Here is a 26,049-nt window from a genome sequence, read left to right as displayed (position 1 = left end):
GCTGGGATCTAGTCTGCGCGCGCAGCACACCATTAAATAAGTACGATTGAAAGTATAATGATGCAAGTCGTCAATCTCGAAGCGCCTGCATTTGTGCGCGCCGTAAACGCCACTCGATAACACTCCAACACGTGTAACGTGAAAAGTTAATCGATTATTCCCGGCGAGATGAGGGGCCCGTGATTGAGTGCTTCCAATCTCACGCGATACGGCGATTTACCGAGCGTCTCCGAACCGTCGTATCCTTTGATACGTCGATTGATTCGTTGTAACTCCGATTAGACGTAGCGATTTAGCGTGGAATTTATTGTCGTTGATAGATTCGTCCCCACCCCTTCGTCTCATGACGGAATATTTCTTCTACGTATCGTACATGAAGCCGATATCGGCTTGCCCGATGAACGCAGTTTGCACGTGCTACGCCATATTGCCTTTAATAATAGCGTTGCGGTAATGCAACAGCAAGAAATAAGGAGCAAAAGGCTTTCTGCAGAAATACGAAAGAGATTCTCAGACCTAAATCTTTTAGATTATCTCAGGGGATTGTCATTTTGAGCAGGTAAATTGGCTCAGTTATGTTTGCCAACATTTTAAAAAGAATCATCTCGTCGCTTACCGACGATCTGAAAATTCTGGAACCGTTAAAGTCAAGCCGTAAACCGTTAAAGTAAACCATTAGTTAAAATAAGGACACTCCATTTGTTGATGAACGCAGTCTTGACGATTTTTGAAGGCTCTCTTACTTCAACTATTATAAACGCGACGCTCATCTAGTGTTGCAACAGTCGATCAGAAGCATTAATGGTGTAGAACCGGATGCCTCTGGTCGATGTCGGATTAGTAACAGTTGAAGTGGGGTCAATTTTTGCAATCATTATTGCCATGAGCGTTACGTCAATTTGTTCCGCACGTTGTGTCAAATGCAAAAGGACCTTTGTACACAATATGTGAAAGAGAAGTATGCTTTAAAAAGAAGTGACTAATACTTCCGAAAAGTATTGCTTCGTCAGAGTGAACCGATACCGCTCGATTAGACAGGAATCATTTGAGAAATTAGTTTCAAATTGTAAGAATGATATTCTACGCAGGAACTACGCGAGAAATTTTTAGATCTTTAGACCTTCCAGATTATTTTGAAGGATAGAATGTCATTCTGAGCAGATAATTTGTTTAGCTATATCTGTCAACATATGAAGAAGAATCCGTATATTTATCACCGTCACATATTGACAAACTAAACATTCAAGAATTATTACTCAAGGTTTAAAGAGGATATTATTCATTGGCACGCCTTCACAACCTTCATGAAAACTAACATGATGTTTTGACTAACCAGTTTAAACTAAATAAAAAAATACAAAGGACATGATCGATTCTTAAAAGATCTATTGAGAGAATTGATGAATTGGAAACTTAAATACAAGTAGCTCTGGAATTTTGGAGCAATTTTAAAATGCGTGACGAAATTTTTGACAACGAAAATCCTGTAGGTGATTTTCTCAGTATCAATGGACACATTATTTGGCCTTTTTTGGAGGTTTCCTGCTGGCCTTGTCTCTAGGGAACTCTGTTATTGGAATTAAAGGGAAACCTATAACTAACGCGCGCGCGTGATCGTACGATCCGCAAGGATACGCAGCGCCACTGCGTTCCTGTTGTCTGTAGAAGTGGTGGGACGGGAAGGAATGAGGGAGGGTCAGGGCGGGGAAACGAGACGGCGAGGGTGGGAGTGAGCCAGACATATTAATTAAACGACTCATTTTCATCGCACGACAAAAACGTGAGTTTAACGCCCATCGTCGACTAATGCGTCGCCCCATTGCAACTCCTACGTACCTTGAGGAACCGCGGTAGTCACGGCTGATGTTCGGCTCTGATGCTGATCGCGACCGCGGCGCATCGGCCAATCAGAGAGAGTTGTGCACGTCTAGGCCACACGGTTTGTGTCAGGGAACGCCCACCGCGCTTGATTTCACGATCCCCCTCTCGTATACGTCGGACGAGGTATGGGTAGGGCGTCCTGCGCGTTTACGCTGGTGCAGGGATTGGGGATCCCCACCACGTTTCGGTGAGCGCCTCGTTTAGTCTGTAATTTGCTCAAACACTAGCAAGCTCTCGTGCCAGAAACATCCGTCAGAGCTTGTGCTCGGTGCTCGCTCTCGTCCGCGAGAGCTGAATTTCACGGAAACGCGCGACGTGTCCACTCCATTCGACGCCCGCTGTCACGAATCGCGGAAAAGCCGCTACGGCCTCTCTCTCTCTCTCTCTCTCTCTCTCTCTCTCTTTCTTTCTCTCTCTTTTTCTCTCTTTTTCTCATTCTTTATCTCTTCCTCTCTCTGTCTCTCTCATTCGTTTTCCGCGCGTCCAGGTCGATAGCGCGCTCGCGACCAGGTCGATGGAGTGTCGGGCGTGACCTACGAGTGAGTGTCGTGAGCCTCGGGGCCAGTGCGTAGGCGTCCGTGACGTCAGTTAGTGAAGCAACGGGACGTGTTTGGACGCGAACAGCAGGCGCATGTTGTTTCCGATACGGTGATTTCCGCTGGTCGACCACGGTACCACGGGTAGTGGTTCTAGTGATGCGTGAACGCGGTGCTGGGACTTGGGACCAGCCGCGATGAGTGACTGCTGAGACCAGCGTTAATACTGATCGGACAATTGGAGCAAGAGTTGTTCGGAAACGTTGAAGGTGAACAGGAACAGAGGTGGTCGAGTGATACCTTTGAATTCTCGACAAGTGCACCTCTGGACAGTGGAGAGACAGTCTAAGAAGCCCGCTGTCGAGGAGGACAGGTATCGTTGCTATAGTGAGTGCTTAGTCAGTGCCAGTGATAACAACACGAGAGTGTCGAATTGGGAGCACACCTGGAAGCGCCCTGTACCTAGTGAAAGGCGATCTGCGAAGATGCGGCGGTCTTAATCACGACGTCGACCAGTTGGTCACCGTTGGTCCCGGCAAAGTGGGTTGTTCAACCGGGAAGCGTACGATAATCGTACGATGATGCCGCTCGCGCCGACGCCAATCGTCCCGGTGCCATCTAAGCCGAAGATCGGCTTTAGCATCGACTCGATAGTTGGTGGTGGCGGTCAGGGTCGCGAGGATCGTCTAGACCGGCTAGAACGTGTCGAGATTGAACGCGACGATGGCAGTCCGATGGAAGTGGTCGAGGACTCGTCGTCGCCACGGGCGCGCCGAGTAGCCGTAAGATCACCCGGCGCTCACTCCGAGGGCTCCGACAGGCCAATCTCCCGGAGCTCTTCCGTCGAGTCGTACCCCAACTCGCGGCGGACACCGTCGCATGCCAGCAGCGCTGGCGGCGGCCACCATCACCACGGAAATCACCACGGCCATCATCACCCACACCACCATCATCACTTATCGACGGCCGGGCATCTGGACTTCGGCCGTACGACTGTGCACAGCCACAGCGGTGGCTCCACACCCAATAACAGTCCCAGTCCGCCGCACAGGATATCGCATGGCGACTCGCCGATCGGCACACATCCTCAGCCACCCCCTGGAGTGGTCAGACCCAGCCCGAACTACCTCGCGCCACCGTCCAGCGCGGCGGCAGTGGCGGCCGAGCAGCTCAAGTCCATCTACGGACTGCCCGGCCACAATCCAGCCGGCCCGCAGACCGGCCAAAACGAGTACCACACGCAGCAGTTGGCTTTAGCTGCGAATCTGGCCGCGGCCCAGGCTAATTTTCAAGCTGCAAATCTCGCAGTCGCGCTTCAAGCGCATCACGGTGGCGCACCACATGGACCTCCTCACGGGCCTTATCCGCACGGTGGTACTCCGGCAGGACCACATCCGCCGCCGCATCCCCATCAGACGCCTAGAGACAGTTACCCCCTGTATCCCTGGTTGCTCTCCAGGCACGGCAGGATCTTTCCTCACAGATTCGGAGGTATGCAGGGATATTGACTGCGGGTGTGACCTGCAGGTTCCAATACTTGTTTAGCCTTTTCGCTATTATGTACCATTACAATGAAATTTCCGTTAAACGGCTGTTTAGGGCGAAACACGGTCTCCCTTTTACGGTGTCCCATTTTTGGACAGGATTGGGCAGGATTGAATACCACTTTTGGGTTTTCCTCTAACGATTGTTCAGGACAAACGTCGCTATAATGATTCTCTGTACTATAATGATACTATGCTATATCATGATTCTCCATATAATGATATAATGATCCTCTTTTATAACTTACATTGAGAATCAGTGAATAGCTGTTGTTACCAAACAACATTTCATTTATTCATTTGACATCTGCAACATATATTATCAAAAGAATCGACCAGATTCTTGATAATTCGTGACTTTTCTGGATATTTATTAAATATAATTTATTTATTAGCTGTTACTACTATATATGACAATGAATCACACGGCTTGAAGTAACAAACGCTGATCGCACTGCTATTACACATTACACGCGTTCATTGGTAAAGCTGTACGCCCAGCTCCCTTAGAGTTTAGTTCTGTCGAAAGGGTTAGACTTAAATGATATCTGTCTAATTTTACTGACTTTTGTCATTCAGAGCTCGAGTATTTGCGTTTGGCGGTGACGTATGGACTATTCGGGGTCAATTGTATTGTATTGTTCACCCGACACTTGAGATTACATCATATATATCGTGTATAATCTATATGTTTTTTGTCCAAAATGTATAGTTTACGTTAATTTCTTTGTTTAGCTTCATTATAAACTTAAAATCAAAAGAATTGAATCTACGTTAATCTGTGAAATAGTATTATACGATTGTCAGAGTAGACTTGACGAGTTATCTCTGAAGTGTAAGCATTACAAGCTTAGAATAGGAAGAATCAAAATAGAGGATAAACAAAAACTGTCGAAAGAGAGCAAATAGGAGGCAGTGCACAAAGAGATAAAACGATCACAGAAAGTACACATTCTAGCACGTTCACAAGAGTATTAGCACGCGACAATAGGTGTCGTGCACATTTCAGATTTTAACTTTCGGATAATCATCAGTCATTAACTGTTGCCGTCAGTCTGTTCGACCGCAAGTGGCGCTCACAATATTCAGTATCCTTTCAGTCCCCTACGATTTTTTGCTTCTGGAAACGTGACAACAGAAAAAATATAAACCTTGATTGTGTGGGAGACATAAAGTAATGTAGTCAAACTTAAGTTTATGAATATTTTATTATTCAATCCTCCGTCTCAATCTGGATTTTTCTGCTTCTAAGAAGTGACAATAGCAAAATATCAAACTTCCAAATCGTGAAATATAAAGTAACGGACACATTTCAGTTTATAAATATTATTTTCCAAACAATGTACACACACATATACTCTGTGGCGTATGAGGTAGGGACTGATAACTGTTATAAATGGACTAATGACAGTATTATTGTCTTAAAGGTCGTGATGATACACAGCAGAGCGGAAAATGAAATTAGACCTGAAAATAGGCTCACGAACTGTGCGACTTGAAAATTACACGACGAAATGGAGAGTTAACAGACAACGTTACCGACCTTATAAATTTAACACGGCAATAAACGCAATATTTCCCGTTCTCGAATGATCGCTGCATATTTCCTCGCTCTGGTTTCTCTATTAATATTTAATCCACAATCGCGCGGCTCCGTACCGCTGTCTCGCGGAGATATGTCAAAGGACGTGGACGTTTTTCTCGAGTGTTATCGGGATTTACGGCCTGAGTACTATCGCGAAGTCGTCAAAGTCGCATGATTCAGCCGATTGATTGACGTGATCAGGGAAGCGCGATTGCGTAGTCGATTTATGATGATATTTCTTAGGATTCGGCGCACGCGCTCGCCCATCGTGACGCAAGACTTTCGTAATTAGCATTTTGTAACGTTGTTGCCCTAGAACGGCGGTTTCTTATCGTGTGCTAAGTCGCGCCGGGCAAAACAAGTGTCATAGTTTTTCCTGCGTCTCTCGTGCGTCGTAATTAATTTATTTACTGGCGTTGTGATATCGCCTCAGTCCAATTACGTGCTTATCAATGTTCGTACTATTAATGGGAAACACAGAAGAAATATCGTCGTTCCTAACAGTGTCCGCGTCTCTCTCTCTCTCTCTCTCTCTCTCTCTCTCTCTCTCTCTCTCTCTTTCTCCTCTCTCTCTCTTTTTGTCTCCCCTCTTTCTCTCTATCTTTCTACTCTCCTCGCAGGCGTCTCGATCGACTCCCCGCGGTTCGATCGTTGCTTTAGCGTGAGGCTGAAGCACGCGTGCACAACTTTATATGATGGATGACGCCTCTTATCGGTTGCGCCGAGATAGCGATTTCTGCCGTTCGAGATGTATTATTGAACAATCTGAAATATACCCCGGAGACACGTTTAGTGTTTATGACGCAAACGGAAACGAGACGACATAGCTGGGAGATTAATTTCGGTGGTACGCGCGGAAGGTTCGATCATTCGTATCGTAATCGACGTCTCGGCTTCTCCTTTTACATTCCGCAAACACACCTCACCCGTCGATTAGCGGTATTAGCCGGTATTGGTCGATGACGAATAGCTCAGTCGGCGATTGTGAGCGCGATATTAATCTCGGCATTGTAATCATTACGTACAACGATGTGGATGTTTACTTCGAAAGAAGCCGGATCGCGGATTATCGGTTCCACGGTAGAGTCGTCATCGGCTTCAGACGCGACTGTTATGGTTTGGGACGGACTTGGTGGTGAATTATGGCCTTCGGATTCACAGCCTTCGCACGCAAAATTTGCCGCAACCGCAAACATAAGGTATAAGCTTCAGTTGAAGGACTAATCAGTATACTGTTTAGGTTTAAGTGTATGTATTCCGACGATAAAGATGACGACATATATTTGGCCTTAAGCACACATAACTAGAATTTTAATTAATTGAAATTCTAATGTTTGGCATTGATAAGCACGTAATTGGACCAAGGCGATATCAAACAGATTCTATTTTTTCTGTCAAATGTTTTCTTAAAGTTTCTTTTTTTTATTTTATATTTGTGTTGGACAAAATATCTGAAATGTTTTAAGTATTTACACAATTTTTTTTATAAGTGATTAAAAAATATAAATACTCAAACTGTTTCAAGTATTTTGCTTAAACTCTCTTTGGAATAACTTTTAAATGTCTTGAATAAAGCATATATTATATTTTTATTTTAAATATAAAACTTTAATACTACATTAAACATTTAAAGACGTATTGTAATTATTCACAATTGACAGTCGATAAGTTATAAAGAATGACCTATATTTTAAAAAGCAGAGACTTTATATTTCTATAAATCATAATTATGAAAGCACTAATTAATAATTTGTTATTCTTTGTGTCTCTTCTTTTTACTTTCACATTTTCTACGCAACTTTTCTCTTATTTTTAGATTTTCCATTTAAACTTAGAGAGAAAATATCTAAAAATTAGTAAATATTTATTTGATAGTGGCATCAGCATACATATTTGCTTAGACTAACATAAAATATGTTTTGAATAAGAAAATATACATTTTCTTAAAACCTTAATTTTTTATGAAAGCAATTGTTTATTTTACTTAAATGAAAGAATTTAGATCTAAGATAATTTAAATATGTTGTAAGTACTCACTCCAAATAAATATTTATTAATTTTTAGATTTTTTTCTCAGTGTAGAATCGCAGCTTCAATTATATGGGAAATCGGAATAGATCTCGATTAGAGAAAATTTTCTATAATCAGATTAAAAGTGGGATTCCCCAAAAATTGTTATCGCAATACAAAACACCTGTTTGGAACAAGTTTGAATAATCTGCTCGGGATCTATGCCATACTTGGCAATGTTTGGGAAATTTCTACACGGGTGATTAGTTCTTTAGAGCTTAAGTTTAATCGCAATTCCAATTGATCTATTCATAAATTTAATTGGTTGAAACGCTAGTTACTTCTGCTTAAGATCAAATTTATCGTTACTTTTGTAAGTAACGATTATCTCGGAATACAAAAGGCCAAAGCGATCTGATTAGTTCTTCAGCTGAAGTTTACGTCTTGCGTTTACGGCAATTTGTGTGCCATAGGCCTCACTTCTCTTTACTCGATAGGCTTAACTCGCGCAGTCGATCGCGAACTCACTTCGCCATCGAGCGCGATTCCCATCGATCGTCAATTAGTCGCGCACGGGCCGCGCCGGCAAGTTCGTCGAACCTTTTCCGTGGAATTTCGAGCACCGCCGGCAGCGGGATCGTCCGTCTCGCAGACTTTCTGCAAACCTGCGAGCTTAATCGGCCGGCAATCAGGCAACGCGGGTCTCGTTTAGAGTTACTTACGAGGTCGGCCAGGCCCACGAGGGGCGGGCATGCGGAGAGAAGATAGAGCATCCCCGGCAGGTAGAGAAGACAATTATCATAAATTTACCGCAATCGGCACGTATGCGGGATGAGGCGTGCCACCCGGTAGAGAAATATACCAGAAGACGTCGCGAAACTAGTTTCGCTTGAAAGATCCACCAACGGTCGCCATATTAGTCCCCGACGTCTCGCGTGCCTCTCTCTCTCTCTCTGTCTCTATCTCTTTATTTCTTTTCCTTTTCACTACAGACTTCTTTGTAGCACAGCGACAATGTTGTACAAAACAGGTTAAGGAATCAACGATTACAATCTATATCCTCACAACGCAGTCACCATTTCCGGTGCTTACGATTTCCGAGCAATCCTTTGATATACTTCATTCGGTCGTACGATGCAGTTTTCTTGGAGAAAAACTGAGTACAAATGTTTATTCCACTACGTGTACACTGAGAGAAAAATTAGATTAAAATCAACAAATATTTCCTTGATGGGTGCCATTAACATATTTACTTAAATCTACATTCTCTTTATTTAAATCAAATATTGTTTAAATCAGGCAAATAATATTTGATTTAAATAAAGAGAATGTAGATTTAAGTAAATATGTTAATGGCACTCATCAAGGAAATATTTGTTGATTTTAATATAATTTTTCTTTTAGTGTAGAGAAATGCGCTTGGAAACGTATTTGGATTGAGAGATTTTTATTGAGAGATTTTTATTGAGAGAAATAATCCGATAAAAAACTAACAAACGGGTATTTCCGATTAAAATACCGATCAATTTTTATATTCTATTAAGGTATCCGATTAAATTTAATCGAATACTTCCGATCATAATAGCATTTCATCAGATGAACCAATCAAAAAATTATGAACCGATATTTCTCATCGGATGTTTCCTGATCGGATACAAAAATTCATCGATGTTTTGATCGGAAATATCTGTTTGTTAATTTCTTAATGAATAATTTCTCTAAGTGTTCTCATAAATGCACAGAGGAAAGGGTTTCCCCTGATTCAGTATTCTTACACAAGAAAAAAATATTTATTAAGTGGGTACCATTAATATATTTACTTAAATTAAAATTCTTTTCATTTAAACCGAGTATTGTTTATTCGGTTTAAGTAAATATGTTAATAGTATCCACCTAACAAAAATCTGTTAATTTCTAAATATTTTTTTTCTCAGTGTACTGATTGGAGTCATTCTATTGAGATAATATATTGCATGAAACATATTTTTATTCAATAAAATTTCTTGAGATAATCACAGAAATTGCGTAAATAAGATAAAAAATGTACAGAATATTTGTGAACTTTTTTTGGACAAACTTTTAGCGTCAATTCTTCGCGACGCGATAATTAAAAGATTTGATATGAAACTTAGTTCAAACTTAGTTTGAGAACAAGTGGGATTAAAGTTACCGCAGGCAATACTTACATGAAAGGTAGATTTAGATATTTCTTTGAATGTGTGCTGTTATAAGCATATACTTATTTGAAACGTATCGGCAGCGATTATCTCAATTAAGACAGAAGTTGTTTATTTTAAACGACACTGAAGGCTTTGTTTAGAAAAAGCTGTCAAGCAAAGGTAAACATGTCGCGATTGCCTCGGGAGCTTCTCCAATGTGTTTAACGGCAATAAATATCGGGCATGTGTTAACGCGGCGCTTATCCGAGAAAAAGCCTGCCGTCGACTTTGGGCAATCCTTGCAAATATAATCAAGTGGAAAAGGAGATAGCGTTTCGAAAATAACAAGATAGACTCGGTTATTTAGATATCTCCGCCTAAACTTAAACTAAACTAAATCTTCATTTATCGCTCTCGAACGTGCAGTCTCAGAATAATTTAAAAATCAAATTTAACAATGAAAATTTCAAATCGATATATATATATATATATATATATATATATATATATACAATCTTTGCAAAAATATCGAATGTCTTTAATCTATTTAACTCTTTTGTATGGGATATATTTGCGGGACATATATGTCCCACTTATAAAAAAAAACTTGTAACTTTGAGACAAATAGTCCTAACGATACCTACTTTGGCTTGTTTTAAAGAGAAATGTTAAGCCTATATGTAAAAAATTAGTTTATGTTTTTAGATTTAATATTTTCGATAAGATATACTTGTCTAAACTTTTAAAAAAATTCAAGTATTAGCATATGTAATTAGGATAATGTTAGGTAATGTTTTCTCAGGCGTTTCTTCGTCTCGCTCAGTGAGTTTATGGGAAAGAAGATCGCATTTTGTTCGTAATTAGACTGTATGTTCTCTATAAGTTATATAATTGTTTAATTATACCGATAACTATCAGTAGTATATGTACAGAATAGCAGATCTTGATCTGTAATCGAAAATGTGTCCGGAAGTTTCTTGTTAAAGTTACTATGCAAGATTTATTATCTTAATTCTTTTTCATTTTATTTGCAATTAGTGAGCAGGAAAAAACTTAACCCACAAGCTCATACTTTAAATATATTAATATTTAAGTTTTTCATGGCCGCTGTCTTGAATCCAGTATATCGAATTTAAAAAATATGCTAACTAATACTTGAATTTTTTTAAAAGTTTAGACAAGTATATCTTATCGAAAATATTAAATTTAAAAACATAAACTAATTTTTTTGATAGTAAACTTGAAATCGGTGCCTCAAAAACTTTCATGATCGACTCAATATAAAACAACTAGTTTTTCTGGAAAAGCCGAAGGTACGCGAAAGAACTAAATAAAATAATAAAACTTTATAAGAAAAAACTTAAGGAAGTAAAATGTGTAACAGTTTTAAAATCATTTGGAAAAACGAACAGTGCATTTGTTAATTCAAATATAAGTTTGTTTGAATCATACTGATGGATAAATCTTTCTTTTTAAATCAAAAGAAAATTATTAAATTTAAGGAAATGTTTTTCTTCGCGTAAGAAGCCACTGACGTGATGAAACATGTTAAGCATCTTGCGAATTTCGTGTGAGTCTTGCGAATTTCGCGTTTTGACTTCTCATCGTAAGAATCGCGAACGTTATTCCTTCGTTGAAAGAAAAATATCTGAAAAATAAAAGATATTTATTCAACGACAGCTGATAACATATCTACTTGAATCCAAATTCTTCTATTTAAACAGAATTGCTTTTATGGGAAGATAAAGTTTCAAGAAAAAATATTTCTCTACTCGAAAAATATCCTATGTTAGCATAGGTAAGTATATGTGTTATCACTGAATAAATATTTTTTCGTGGATATTTCTTCCCTCACAGTGTACAATTTCCTTAATGAGATCGACCGTATAAAGGGCACTTTTCGTCAATGAGCTTTTCGTGGGAATACAAGAAGTAAATGAGTGCGTGCAGCTGAAGGTCTCCTTCGTCTGCCACATCGCGCGTCTCTTTCATTCAAACTTCACCGCGAATCTATGCAGTCGCGGCGATAAGCGGACTTTTTAAATAACGATCGCTCGAGTTTAAAGCGACTCGAGGCGATTATCCGCGCTGAAGTGTCAGGCTTAAGATAACGCGCGCTCGCAGGAGACAGACAACTGTGAGGCGTGCGATATTGCCGCGAATATCCTCCACGTTGGAAATTGCGCGAGATCTCGCGCTAGGATCGCGTTTCAACGTAATAAAAGCAGCAAAAGAAAGAGCGAGAAAGAGAAAGATAGAGAAAGATAGAGAAATAGAGAGTAGCAAAGAGGAAGAGAGAGGAAGAGAAAGAGACGATTGGCGATGTAGCCGATCAGAGGTTCAGTCACGTAGAAGGGGCAGCCGCTTATCTAGCAATTAGTCGGTATCGGTAATTACTGTTGAGAAGAGCGAGTGATCCTCCCCTTCCCTCGCTGCGTAGTGGTTTTCGTAGTGGTACGTACACGCGTGTGTACACACACACATACACACACACACACACACACACCAAGACGCACTGTCGTTTCGATAAGCGCACGCCTTTGATTATTTTCTCTAGCCTATTTCACCTCGCGGTTCTGCCTGCCAGACTCCTTAAAGGCTCTTAATGGCGCAAAGGAGAACTTCCTCTCCGTCGAGTTTCCTCCATCTATCGGCGCGCTACGTTTGACGGACGTTAGCGCGCGGGTTAATTACTCGAGACGCTTTTGCCGCCTCGCTTTTGCACTCTCCCTCTCTCCCTCTTTCTCTCCGGAATTGTGCGTTACCGATATCGTGAGTATTACGAGGTGAGGTCGATTCTTTTATTACCTCCGGAGTGTGCGAATGCGGACGTGCGCGCGAGGAGAGGGAGAGAAGAGATTTCTAATGATCCGCTCGAACGGACGTTTGAACGAGCGGCGGGCGTTCAATAGATTTACTAGGTCGGAGTATTATCGTAATTTCGCGAAGTATTATCGTAAATATATCGTATGTGTAGTATACGGTATTATCGTATTTATCGCGAGCGCGATAATTCCAAGATTGAGCATTTTTTGCGACGTGTTGACGGAGCGAGCCGCTCGCAGGCTCGGATGGCATTTCAGAGAGGCCAATAAATTAAAATGTTTATCGCGAATCGTGAGGACTGTACGTGTGTGTGTGTGTGTGTGTGTGTGTGTGTGTGTGTGTGTGTGTGTGCGTGCGCGAGTGTTTTGAAATTTTCTTCGCGTATTGAGAAAAATTAATATTTGCTGCGCGAGCAATTTTTCTCTCCCGGCTGAAAAACACGCGATCGCGCGTCCGATTTAAATCTCCGCTTCATTCTAGCCGGTGGCAAAATAGCGCCGGGGAGCAGATCTGCGTTATCGGCGCCGTCGGGGATATTACCGTTGCAATTACATCCGAGATCCTTCTCGGATAACAGGTAGTCTCTCATCCTTGAGAGAAGCCTAATCGCCGACGACGCGAAGACAATGCGCTGTATTTATCGGCATGCACACTCGGCACGATCGCGAGTCCGCTTGATAACGCTTCGCGTTGTGATATCGCCATTTTTGCAAGAACTTTCGCCAGTTCTCACCCGCGTTTGCCGGCGTTTGCCGTCGCGATGACGACTCCTTCGAGAGTCCCGCAAATGCAATTCGCTCTCTGATTCAACTCTCTCGTACCTCCGGCCTTCCCTGAAGAGAATACGTTCCACGCTGATTATGAAAGTTTTTGGGGCCGCTAAGTCCGAATCTACTGCCAAAACTCAAATTCCAAGTGGCGGATTCAAGATGGCGGCCGTAGAAAGCTTAAGTATTCATATATATATGTATCTGAAGTATGAGCTTGGATTAGCTTCTTTTCTGCGATTACACTCATCATAAGATTTTAATTTAAGATAATAGATCTTAGATAGTGACTACAAGGAACTCACTGAGCACACTCATTTTCGTCTAAATCTGATATTCCGTACATGTTATTGGTGATTGTCGATACAGTTATGTAACTTTTATAGGCGACAGTCTATTTATCAACAAAACCGCGATCCTCTTTTCTATGAATTCACTGTGCGATATGTAGAAACATTTGAGGAGATGGTGCCAATATGCCAGCTAAAAATTGAATTTTTTGAGAGATTTAGTTGAATTTTGTGAGAACTATTTTTTATTGAAAGTATTGAATTTGAAAGTATACTAATTTTTTATATGTAGACTTAATCTTTCTCTTTAAGATAAATATCGATAGAACCATTTGTCTTAAAGTTATGATTTACTTTTTCGTAAATGGGACATACACGTTTTTGAGGTATGACAGGGTCAAGTTAAAAGTGTAAATATTTAGGCGCTACTTACGCTTGTATCCAACTTTGGATAATATTCTTATTGTTTTGCTTTTTAAATACGAATACTTAAATTGCAAGGTAGAATATATGTATATATTTAATATATGTGCATGTATTCTCATTCTCTATATTGAAAGTTTAAATATTCCCATTTAAGAAGATTAAAGCAATAAGAACGTCCAGAGTTAAGTATAAGTGTTATTAGTGTCCAGGTATTAGTACTTTTTTTGTATTCGTTCAATATGTGCGTCATATATCCGTTCTCCGAAGTAGAATCAATATATTCCTCACTGAAATGCTATACTTATAACTGATGATTCAGTTATAAGTGTAGCAATCAGAATAAAATCTCGCTGAAAGGATCAGTTAACAGCAGCGATTGTTATCATTATTGATGTAGTTTGCAAACATAGTTCGCATGCAAATTGCATGGGAGGCGTTAACTCCATCACCACACAAAAAATTAGACTTCGCACAGCATATAACTAATTTGTATAATGCAGATTATGTAGTTAAGAGAAGTCTGACTTTTACTGATAAAAATAAATAAAATACACACAGAGAGGAAGAAAATACATTATAATTTTTCGTGGGATATAAATTTATTTCTATGAGATAAAGTTTATTTCTGCGAAAGTATCTTTTCCTCAGTGCAGTGCATGAAGTAGTAAAGTGACAATATTTTCACTAAAAATCATTAAAAGGAAAAATATCTAAACAATAAAATATATATATTCGCTGGATAAACTAATAATATATTTACTTATATTTAGATTCTTTTGTTTAAATAGAATAAACAATTGCTTTCACGAAAAGCAAGAAGGTTTTAGGAACATTTTCTCATTTGAAACAAATGTATCCTCAACGCAGAAGTATGTATCGTGGGATCCAAGATGAATTTAATTTGGCAGCAGCGAGTCTCGCCGTTATAGTCTATTTGTATTTACCTATTTACCTGTCGCAAATTGTATTGTATGTTGCGTTCAAAAGAAGTCGAGAGCGATGAGTCACGCGAGTTGTGCGTGCTCGCGGATAAACATACCGCGCGAGATGTCGAGCTGTTAAGATCCGACGTTCAAATTTAAATGGCCAATAAGGAATGGTATTTAAACAATGGCAGGATTAAGGAAGACGCTAAATAAAGTACGGGGAATAAAGTATGGGGGCTCGAGTTTTTAGATCTGTTCCGCGCAGAAAGTTGACGATGTCTTCCTATACTCAATAGACCCTACAGTATATTAGTGCAAGTAAATTTGCTACTAGTACCTACAGAATAAACATTTTTTATTCTTTAGATACTTTTTCTCTCAGTGTAGTCACTGATTATTGGTAAAATACTCCTTTTTCAATCTCTTCCTGACCCAATCAATAATATTTTTATTGATCTTAAAAGAATGACTCGCTCGTCTTTAATTACACTTGATTTTTGTTTGACGTTTGTTTTAAAAACAATTGGATTCGTCTATTTCTACATGGAGAAGGAAGTTTATAGTAAAAGTTACTACAAACTGAGAGAGAAAGTGCTTAGTTTCATAAAAAAATGATTGTTGTAACATTCATATAAGGTTATTATTGTTAACACTATAGTAACACTTATTACAATACAAAAATAGTCCTTTTGCTTATAATTCTTTTACTATATGATTATAGCGACCAAACACTTTTTTTCAATGCAGAATTTTGTAATTGAAAAATATTTCGACGTTCTGTCTTAACTTATCCTTCCATTTTACATGTGCTTTCTATAACTTAGGAATGAAAATTTACTATTAAAAAATTTACTGTGTGTTCAAAATTTATTTTATTATACCTCTATTTATCTTAAAGAGACAAAAACCGATAGAAATGCAATTGTTCAGGCTATGTTCCTTAGCAAGATATATTCTATTCCTTCATTATTAGAAAACATGTAAAATTAAAAGAAACATTTATATAGAAAGAAGCTGTGAACGAATATTCATATCAAGGAGCTGTAGCATTCTCTCAGTGTAATGTAATTTTAACTCCAAGTTTCTCAATAACTCTGCCGATCCAAAAAAATTGGATTTATGTTTGTCCCAGTATCCAAGAATTGCTTATTTCAGTTCTTTAATTCGGACGAATTAAAGAAAAAAAAAGAAAATAGAAAAATCCCAACGAACGGACGAATGGAAAGCGGTTTTACAATAATTATAACATTTCCGTCGGCGCGGAATTCCCAATCCTTTCGGCCAAGGAAAAGAAGCCGTCGCATTTCCCCGAGTTCTCGCATCGCGACAAGAAAACAAAAAAACTCCCTCTCACGCGGTTTTCTTCTCGTCTCTATCGCACGTCGTTCGCGCGTTGGAAATCGCTCGCTTTTTCGCGCGGATCGTTACATCTCGATTCAGCGGCCGCGTTTCCATCCCTTTCACTGGGCGCCACTAATCGCCTCTAATGGCAAATTACGTACGGCGAGTTTTCTCGTGTCTGCTTTTGAAAATTCGATGCCGGGACGTCCTAATGACCGTTCCTGCGGCAGAGAATGACCACCGCGAGCGCGACTCTAATTGCCTGTAATGAGGGTACCGCTGGTGTACTCGGGAAATACGCAGATTGTGGATATGGACGCCGATCAGCGTGTGGTGGTATTTCGTTGGATACTCGCGGCGAACGTCAATAACGCTTATGGAAAATTGATATCAGTTGCAGAGGAGCCGCGCGCGCGGTCGTTCCGTGCTCGATCTTGCGCTTATTAAGTATCCCGCGTTTTTTTTTTATTTCCTCTTCTCCCGCCTCCTATCTCTTTCTCTCTCTCTCTCTTACCCTCTCTCTCTCTCTCTCTTTTTCTGTATCTCGGCAAGAGGAAGACGGGATCGGGTACGCTGGTAATACGCGCGAAAAGTGGAAAGTCGTTGTGGTAATGGAGAAACGTTCGCGGAAAGGATCGATGCGTGTGTATCTGGGTCTGTTATTATGGCTAACAGTGTTGTGCAATTTCGTTGCCGTGCAAACGCGGATAATTGAAACGATACGGGGATATTAATACACCGGGGAACGATAATTGAATGAATATGATAGGAGTCTTCAGACGGACGTCTCGGGCTCGTCCGCGCGCAATACACATACACACACACCCACATGTACATACACTCACACGCGTCGTTGGCGCCGCAAGCGCAAAATATTGCGAGTAACATTGTAATGAGCGACATAATAAATGAGACATTCGAGCCGCGATCTCTCTTCTTTGCTGTCCATTGGAGTTGACGTTTTTCTCGTTGAATATTTAAGGTAAATATCCCAATGACTGAAGCCATAAGAAAGCACGATTAGTTTTGCATTTTTATTAATTAATAATTAACGAAATTGCTGATAAAATTAACGTCTAAAACGATTTTTCAGCGATCGGAAAATGCTGGGAAATAAAATAATCAATTAATATCAGTTGTAATTTTAGTGATATATTAGATAATGTGATTTTAATGATAGATGATGTCGGTTACACCGGTAACTGAAAAATGGATTGTCTCCTAATTAGCGAGAAATACGGATTCAGTAATTAAGTGCTCGCTATAATATTATAAATTATATTATAAATTAGTGCAAAGGAATGTTTTTTGACAAAATTTCAAAGACTTTTTTAGAAATATTAGATAATAGCTTAACTTATCCGCCGTGATCGGGATTATCATAAAGTGTCAAGGGGATGAAATTCAGAGAAACAGTCCAAGTTCTACGATAACTTACATTTTCCACGGGTTTCTAGAAAAATTCTCTAATATAAAATAGGCACCAAGTGTAAAATATTTTAAACATAAGACTGAATCTTCTTGTGTGGAGAATTTTTACTAAAAACAGGAGGAATAAATGTTATGTTTAGAATATTTTACACTTAGTGCTTAGTTTAAAGGATTTTTCTAAGAACAAAAATATTTTTCAATGTATAGATAGATTATATATGTATGCAATCTAATAAATAAATATATATATATATATATATATTTATATATATAATTAATGTTTTAATCACATTATGGGTTCAATTAATGCACTGAAAAAGTTGCATTCTTCATAGAAGAAGATTATATACTTTTCAATCGCTCTTAAGATATTGTTATAGAATAAGAATGTTTCCTTCTTTTCGTAGGTTTTATAGAATATTCTCTGAAATAAAGAAAATTCTTTTTCTTAATATATGATCTTTAAGACGACCGTCGCTTGTTTCCTGCGACGAAATGCCGCTTGTTTCTTACGATTGTCAATGCAAGTCATACGATTTTTACGTGCTCGCGCAGAATTGATTTTATATAACTATTGAAAGTTCTATAATATATGAATCCAAAAGTGACGAAGTGACTGAAAGAAGATCTTATTGAGTTAGAAGAAGTATTTATGAGTAAAATTCTGAAAGATAAATATTAAGTATGATGTTAACCTTTTTCAAGTAAATGTATTATGATTTCCAATGCTACTGATTGAAACTTTTTTAACCTTTAGAGGGCCGGGATTTGAGAGGGCATATGCGCCTTAGTAAAGTGGTAAAAAAGATATCTTATATCATGGGTTGACCATACACTAAGTATCGATCATGGGTAGCGCCAATATATTGGCTTTCCGGTCCGGAAGGGATCAGCCCGTATATAACATTTCAAATTCGAAAAAAATACTTCTTTCACATCAATTTGTAAGTGTAAATATGCGTTTCCGATGTATTTTTCGACGTAGAATCCAAATCTGATGTCAAAAATACAATAAACCTGAAAACAACTCTTATAAAATTACAAAAACTACCCCTTTTATCACGCAATTTTAATTTTTTTTTATTTGAAAGTGTAGATATTAAAAATTAATATTAAAAATTGCTAATAATATTAAGAAAATGAATATTTAATAAAAAAAAAATTGAACAAGTTATTCTGGTGCGCCAAAATATTGGTTTTCCGAACCTCTAAAGGTTAATTGTCGTAAACATGTATCAAAATTTTGTTTTCGCAATGCAGTATGTTGGTTATCTTTAATACATAATCTCATAAATTTAGAATATCCAGCACATATATTTAAAATATTTAAAGTATGTAGTAAGAGAGAATGGGGCAAATAGTGATGTATTTTTTTTTCTCGCCCGTGTAAGCTATTTTTAAGTTGTCGAGATCAGATGTTTTATTAAAATGATATTTTCCACTTTCAATTATAAGAAAAACTTAAGTAGAAGACCCATAAGTCATATGGAATAACTAGATTTTCATAGAAGCTAAAATCTGCATTTTATCATTATTTTCCCCAGTGTGGGGCAAATGGTAACAATCATGAAAAACAGTTCTGAACTTCTATTTAGTCTCTCTTTTGACGATGTGTGTGACTAAATAAAAATTGAAATATAATTTCTTTACTGCCACATGTAAGAATTTTATTAAAACAAATAATTTTGGTGAAATAATATGACGTGCTTTTGGAAAGAGCTTTTTCAAATTACTTATCAATATTTCCTGTATTTAAACCTAGTTTAATGGCTTTTAAGTTACATCCAACAAAATAAATGAGAAGAAATGCAATTCAACTAACACTGAATAAGACAAGTAACGTTATTTAAAATTTGTCACTCTTTGCTCCAGGAGTTGCCTCTTCTTTTAAAACACTGAAAATAACAAACAAATTGATACGGTTAGATCACACTAGAAGAAACACATATTATACAACGCTGAACATGTAAAATCTCATTTAGGGGTTCAGGAGTCAAAACAATCTAAATAGAAATACCTGAATAAGGTTCAGGTTTTACCTTGTTTCACAAAGGTCAAAATTTTAGGCTTCTTTATTAGCTGTTTGGCTTAGCAGTTTAATCGCTTTTTTCAAAGATGATTAGATATTCGAGAACTTACTTGTTATTGACGGTGGTAATAGTATAGACGCGGAGATAGGAGAAATTTAAATTGTCACTATTTGCCCTCTTTCTCCCTTACTAATCCTTTTTAAATTTAATATTTAGAATATTTAGTACTAATCTTTGTTTTTCACACGATTTTACTCTTAACATAAGAGAATTCTCTCGGTGCCTATTTTAGAAGAGAATATTCTTCATGTAAGTGGAATTATCTTAAAGAGGGTACATATAATTTTTTCAGCGTGGAACATTTACTTTATAATTGTACTGCGCGAAAGATGGAATCCGTAGTTGAACATAAGTGTTGTGTTATTTTAAGAAAAAAGAGGAAAAAAGAATTAAACTGAGACTGCATTTCCGTACTTAGTAGCGTGTTTTTCTGAAGTGTCGCACACAAAAAGTGACCACGGTCATTCCGCGTCGATACCTGCGATAGTTTTGAATGCGTGTTTGCCCCTGTCCTGTCATCTGCGACTTATTGACAGACACAATAGCGACTTAATCGTCATTATGAGGCGCGCCACGGGCGGTCGCCTGACAGTTTCTCTTCTTTTTCACGATAGTGCAATTTATGCGAATTTAACGCCTCCGCTGCCGTCGTCTTTGTGGAGCTTCATGGATTTCTGTTCGAAAAACGCCATTATACCCCGCATAATCTGACCGTAACCGCATCGCTCACGATTCCATGAGTAAGACTCGGCTCTCTTTTCGGTGGCGAGACGCAAATATTCGGGACTCCCGGGAGGGTGTCGAATATTTGCGATGAATCGTAAAGCATCGCGATGACAACTCGACGACAGCGCTTTAGGCGAATCGTATAATCGCGACGGGCGAGAATGCCTTGATTAGGAACGAATATATTCCAATCGACAACTATTTTTAGCGTATGCTCCGTGCATTTTAATGCCTTCGTAATAATAATCGTTTGCGCTCGCCGCGAAAACGCTTGTCGCCGGTTTTGCATACCGGAAAGTATGCAAGCAGAATGAACGCGTAGGTGATCCGGCCGCCTGTGCATTGCGTATCTCTCAATGAGATTGCACGAGTGCGTAAATAAATCGACGGCCGGGTGATTGCGTTCCCCGCGGCTACCAGTAACCCGCGCGGCCTTATATATTGTATCGACGTAAAGCGAATTATTTCAGCGCAAGGACCTCGCGCAAATAAGTATCCTCACTGAGGAAGGAGTGTTTCGTAATCGCATGGTGAGAGAGGTTTATGGCCGAGCGAATTATTTCAGCGCGCGGAGACGTAATACTGAGAGAAAAAAATGATTGATCTAACTGGAAGTCGGACTTAACCGTTATAGGACCTTAACTTTTATAGTAAAATGGCAGTAATAGTAGGAAAAAATAAAAAGAATTGGCTTCCTTTTCACCATAATTTACAATAATTATTTCTCTATGTATAATCATAGATTTACAAAAACCAGATTTTTTTTTCCTTAATGAAGAATCTCAAATAAGTGTCTTGACTGAGAAATAAGTGTTAGATATTTGTAATTATAATCGCATAGTGAAGGATTTATAATCATGTGAGTGTTATTACAGCGTTAGTGGAAATAACATTGTATACATGTTGATACTATTTATTTTTCTTTTAGATCAACAAAAGAACATAATTGGCGCCATAAGTAACGATGATTTTAGTAACATTTAATCATTTTTTTCTCTTAGTGTTAGCTGTTATCTGGTGACTACTGCTTTGTCAGTTTTATCCGAGTAGTTTTGTATTTGTATACTGAATTAATGGGTACTTGAGTCGAAATTTTAGCCCTATTTTCAATATGAGCTCATTAATGTGTATGTTCTGAAGGATCAATGCATTGAGAGGAAAAGTGGTTGATCTGACTAAAATTATAGGTACTCTTCCGGCCCCAAACATATTAGTTGTTTTAACACGGAAATGACAGCAGTAATATGCATTATTATCATTAAATTATAGCAGAATTTAATAAAAAAAAGAAACAAAATAGTTTTCTCGACTATAATTTATAGTAATTATTTCCCCATGTGATTATATGTAATTATTTCTCCGTGTGATAGTTACAAAGACATCTTTTTTCATGTTTAAGACACATGGACACTAAAACATTTAGCGTTTCCTGCTTAGAAACCCTAGAATGGAACCGCATAAAATGCTTGTAGGTTTTAAAGAGGACCTCTTGTAGGTTAAATAGGATCAAGAGAAACGGATATATTTACAGGCTCAAAATAAGTGTTAAATGATACATCGAACTCGGATACAGGAAATGCATACTGTATTCAAGTAAATATTACTTGTTTTAAATATTTCGTAAGTTTATATATTCACAAATATTATAAGTTCATCATAAACATGAAATTTATTGAAAATATATTCTGAATATATTCTGAATTATAGCAAGTATTTGAGTCTGGAATTCAAAGAAAAATTCAGTTTGCTTACTGCATAAAATCGAACCAAGTTTTTCTTACATAAAGTCATAATATTCTTATGAAGAAATTTTTTATTAATTTATATTATTACATATAAGCTTTTGTTTACATGAGCTTTTGAGCTAATAAGCTAATGAACTTTTCTAAAGTCTAAATATATTTTGAGACTATTATCAAGAAAGTATTCTATAATTGAAGATAATTAATGCTGAAAAGATAGATATAAAAATTAAATATCGTGTAAAGTATCTGCTTTTCACGTGGATCTTACTTTAATACTTTCGTGTATAGAATGTCGAAGAATAAATAAGAAGAAAGAACAATAGCTGGATAATAGCCAAATAACTGGATGCTCGGGCATATTCGGGCATATTAGGTATACTCAAAGGACCGTGTAATTCGAGAAATGCCTGGCTATCTAAACAAAGCTGAAGTAACTTAAGAAACATCTATACTCGACTACACCCGGAACTGATACTTCCACTTGAAACCACACGCGTATCACTTGGTACTGATGCGATTTTTCCACATTTTTCCACAAAAGAGACACTCTACATTCACATGCGTTCGTTAATGCAATCCCTGCGACTACAAAATTACAATAATTCGCAAAAATCCGCGACATAGACTCAGTGCGACGTAATGACACGTGTCGTTCATGTACATTTTAATTGCGGATACTAGATGGAGAGTCGCAGTATATATTATGCGCGTGTGTATGTGTGTGTTTCGCGCTGCTGCCAAACGGGCAAATCTTTTACTCGTTTGTGGGACGGCGCCGATCATTTTCATTCGCGACCGCCGGCTTAATTGTACGTTATCACGGTGGAGCGGACTAATGCCAGCGACAGGAGAGTCTAAGTGGCTGAGCGTTAAATAATAACAGATTTCTGCGTCTCTCCGCCGCCGATCTGCCGTGATTTCTACCGCGAACACGACGAGAAGCGGTCTGCGCGCGCGCGCGCGCGCTATAAAAGCCGTTTCCGCTAACGACCCTTAACCAACGGTTAGCTCCCGGCGCGGAAATGCGATACCATTGTCAACAATCGACGCGACCCGGCTCGCGCGAATCGCGCGTGCTAATTACGAGCGCGAATCGCGATCCCCCGCGGCCGTCCCGCGCGAGGAATCGCCGATATCCGGTATCGCGGCGGCTCGGGGCGAACGTCCGCGCTCGCACACCCCATTGCCCGCGTAATTAAACGTTAATTGCTCATTTAGTCGAACGACGCCCGCTTATCGTTCCGCTGCGCGCGGAACGGGCCTTGACGACCGGTCTTGGCGACCGGTTTATGCGAAATTTCCCGATTTCCCGTTATAACTTCCCTGGAGAAGCCGAGTTTCCGTCTCGTAATTAAATTTCGATAAGTCTAATCGCCTCGACTTGTCCTCAGACGACGGAGAAATTTCTCGAGATACAGCATAGAGTAAAATTTGAATGCCCGAATTCGTTTCAAAATTGGTCATCCTATTATGATATCAATTAGAAGTTATGGAAAATTTTCTAGACTCCAATCAAAGTCTATTCCGATTTCCAATATAATTGATGTTACGATATTCTACGCTGAGAGAAAAAATATCGACAAATTAATGAATATTTATGTGTTTTGTAGTTGTGGTAGTATATTGACAGCATATTTACTTAAATCTAAATTCCTTTAAATTCCTTTAAATAAAATAAATAATTGTTTCCATGAAAAATTAACGTTTTCTTAAGTTGTTAAGAAAATATATATTTTCTTATCTGAAACATATTTCATCGTTTAATATACATATTTATCGTATTTATTTTATTTTAATATACTCGCCAAATAAATATTTATTAATTTTTAGTTATTTTTTCTCAGTGTAAGTAGAAAATCCAAAAGCACTTGCGTAGAAAGTCGAGAAAACTCAAAGAAAAGTTATGTAGGAAGAATGAAAGGAAGAGAAGAAGCACAAAAAATAACAATGCAATAATTAATACCTTAATTTTGATATGGCATTCATATTTCTCATATAAAATAACAAAGTAGAAATATGAAACAAATTATGAAAATGCTTGAAACGATATGCCATGTAAAGTGTAAAATGAAAATATGATTGAAAATTTTAGTAAATTTGTTGCTGCATCAAAAGTAACAAAACTTTCACATTATTGTGTGACGTAAGTTTAACGTTTTATTCAATACAGCGTGTTTGCCAGTATTTGTCATTTAGTTAATTAAAATTTTAGTTGATTGAAATAATTGGCCAATCTCTCTCTCTCTCTCTCAATCATCAAAATTAATCAGTTGATATACTAATTAATAATTAATTTCATCAATCGTTTGAATTATTCGTGATTACATATACGATGATTAATTTTGATGATTGATTTACCTATTATTTTAATCACAGTTACTATTTTGACTAGTTAATGTCCAACACTGATATTCATTTCATAAATGTAATTAAAACAACAAAGTCACCGATTTAACACGCCGCGATAATCTCGGAAATCTATCCGGGGGGTTTAGCCAAAAAGAATAAGCATCTGCACGCACACATGCATTTAAAACAGCTTCGGGACTTTCTCTCCCGATACCTCAGCTCAATATTCGTGCGAGGAGGGCCAGACGAATCAAGCCGGCCCGATTGATAATTGGCGACGCGCGATTAATCGCGGACTCGCGACGTACGGGCGGAGGATGTTGCTTAAATTGCACCGTGTAGATATAGCGTAATTTACGCATGTTGTTGCATTGATATCCAGGAAGTTATGAGCGCCATTTACATTTCAAATGGGATCGCCTACGCGTTTACGGTCAGAGGCACCAGTGTCCACATTATCGCGCTGATATCTGCGTAATCGCGCGATCCATATATCGCTGAGCTCGAGGTGTTTTATGCAGGTACACGACAGTTCGTAAAACCTTCGTGAATATGGAGCTGCCCGAACATGGGCTACTTCGCTTTGACGCGTATGTAAATATCGCTCTCGGTGATTATCGTCTTTTTATTTAAGCGGTTACGCGTAGTGCGAAAATGGCGCGCGCGCTACGCACAAGTATACAGCGGCAACATTGCCGTCTTTTTTCTTTTCAACGTGTAATAGTTATATTATGAGCGTCTTTATCGTGGCTGACTATGTACTGTGTGATAAGCTATCCGTTGAATATTCCCGTTGCCCGGCGAAGGAAGTGGTGAGCGGTAAAAACATACCGGTTCTCTCGCGTGCATAAATAATTAAAATACGTAAATGATCTAAAATTTCGACTTTCTCCCCTTTTGTTTCCTTCTTTTTCTAAGTGTCACGATGAAGTCTGTTCCACTTCCACCACCATTCAACCCTTGCGCCAATGATGTCGTATTGGAATAATAGAACATTTTCTGGAATCTAACTGGAATCCATTCTGATTTGTCTGTAGAAATTATAGGTTTCGCTGAAGAATCAATCGGTATATTGCTTCTTAGGTTTATGTACCCCGAAAGATGGTGAAAGTGACGATAAAGAAACCAAATATGGTGCACATAACAAGGTTTAGTTGTGAGCAGTGTTGTGTCACCCCAGTTATACTCTGGTGATGATTGATATGACTCAGTTACTTTGGTATATTAACTTTACCAATATAGTTGCGCGTAATCTGGTTCTGGCAACCAGAAATCGATTGTACAGATATTTACCATAGATACACTGTGATTGGTGCAATCAGATATTATCATTGCTAGCGCCAGCAACTCAGAAATTGTTCTGTGATTGCATCAATTACATAATTAATTGTTCTGTGTTTTAATAATGAATCTGACA

General features: G+C 38.5%; 1 protein-coding gene across 1 annotated transcript in view; it reads left to right on the top strand.

The window, feature by feature from the left end:
- Window positions 1–2,102: 2,102 nt before the first annotated feature.
- Window positions 2,103–26,049, top strand: part of LOC116849013 (homeotic protein empty spiracles-like) — an 88,860-nt gene continuing 64,913 nt past the window's right edge. The window contains exon 1 of the mRNA XM_032825719.1: window positions 2,103–3,908. Within this exon, the coding sequence (XP_032681610.1) occupies window positions 2,996–3,908 (913 nt within the window). The 5' untranslated portion in view covers window positions 2,103–2,995. The remainder of the gene's footprint in view (window positions 3,909–26,049) is intronic.

The sequence above is a fragment of the Odontomachus brunneus genome, unplaced genomic scaffold, assembly GCF_010583005.1.
Source record: "Odontomachus brunneus isolate Ranch 3 - 2012 unplaced genomic scaffold, Obru_v1 Obru_scaffold_104, whole genome shotgun sequence".
NCBI lineage: Eukaryota > Metazoa > Arthropoda > Insecta > Hymenoptera > Formicidae > Odontomachus > Odontomachus brunneus.
This window is presented reverse-complemented; position numbering and strand designations above follow the sequence as displayed.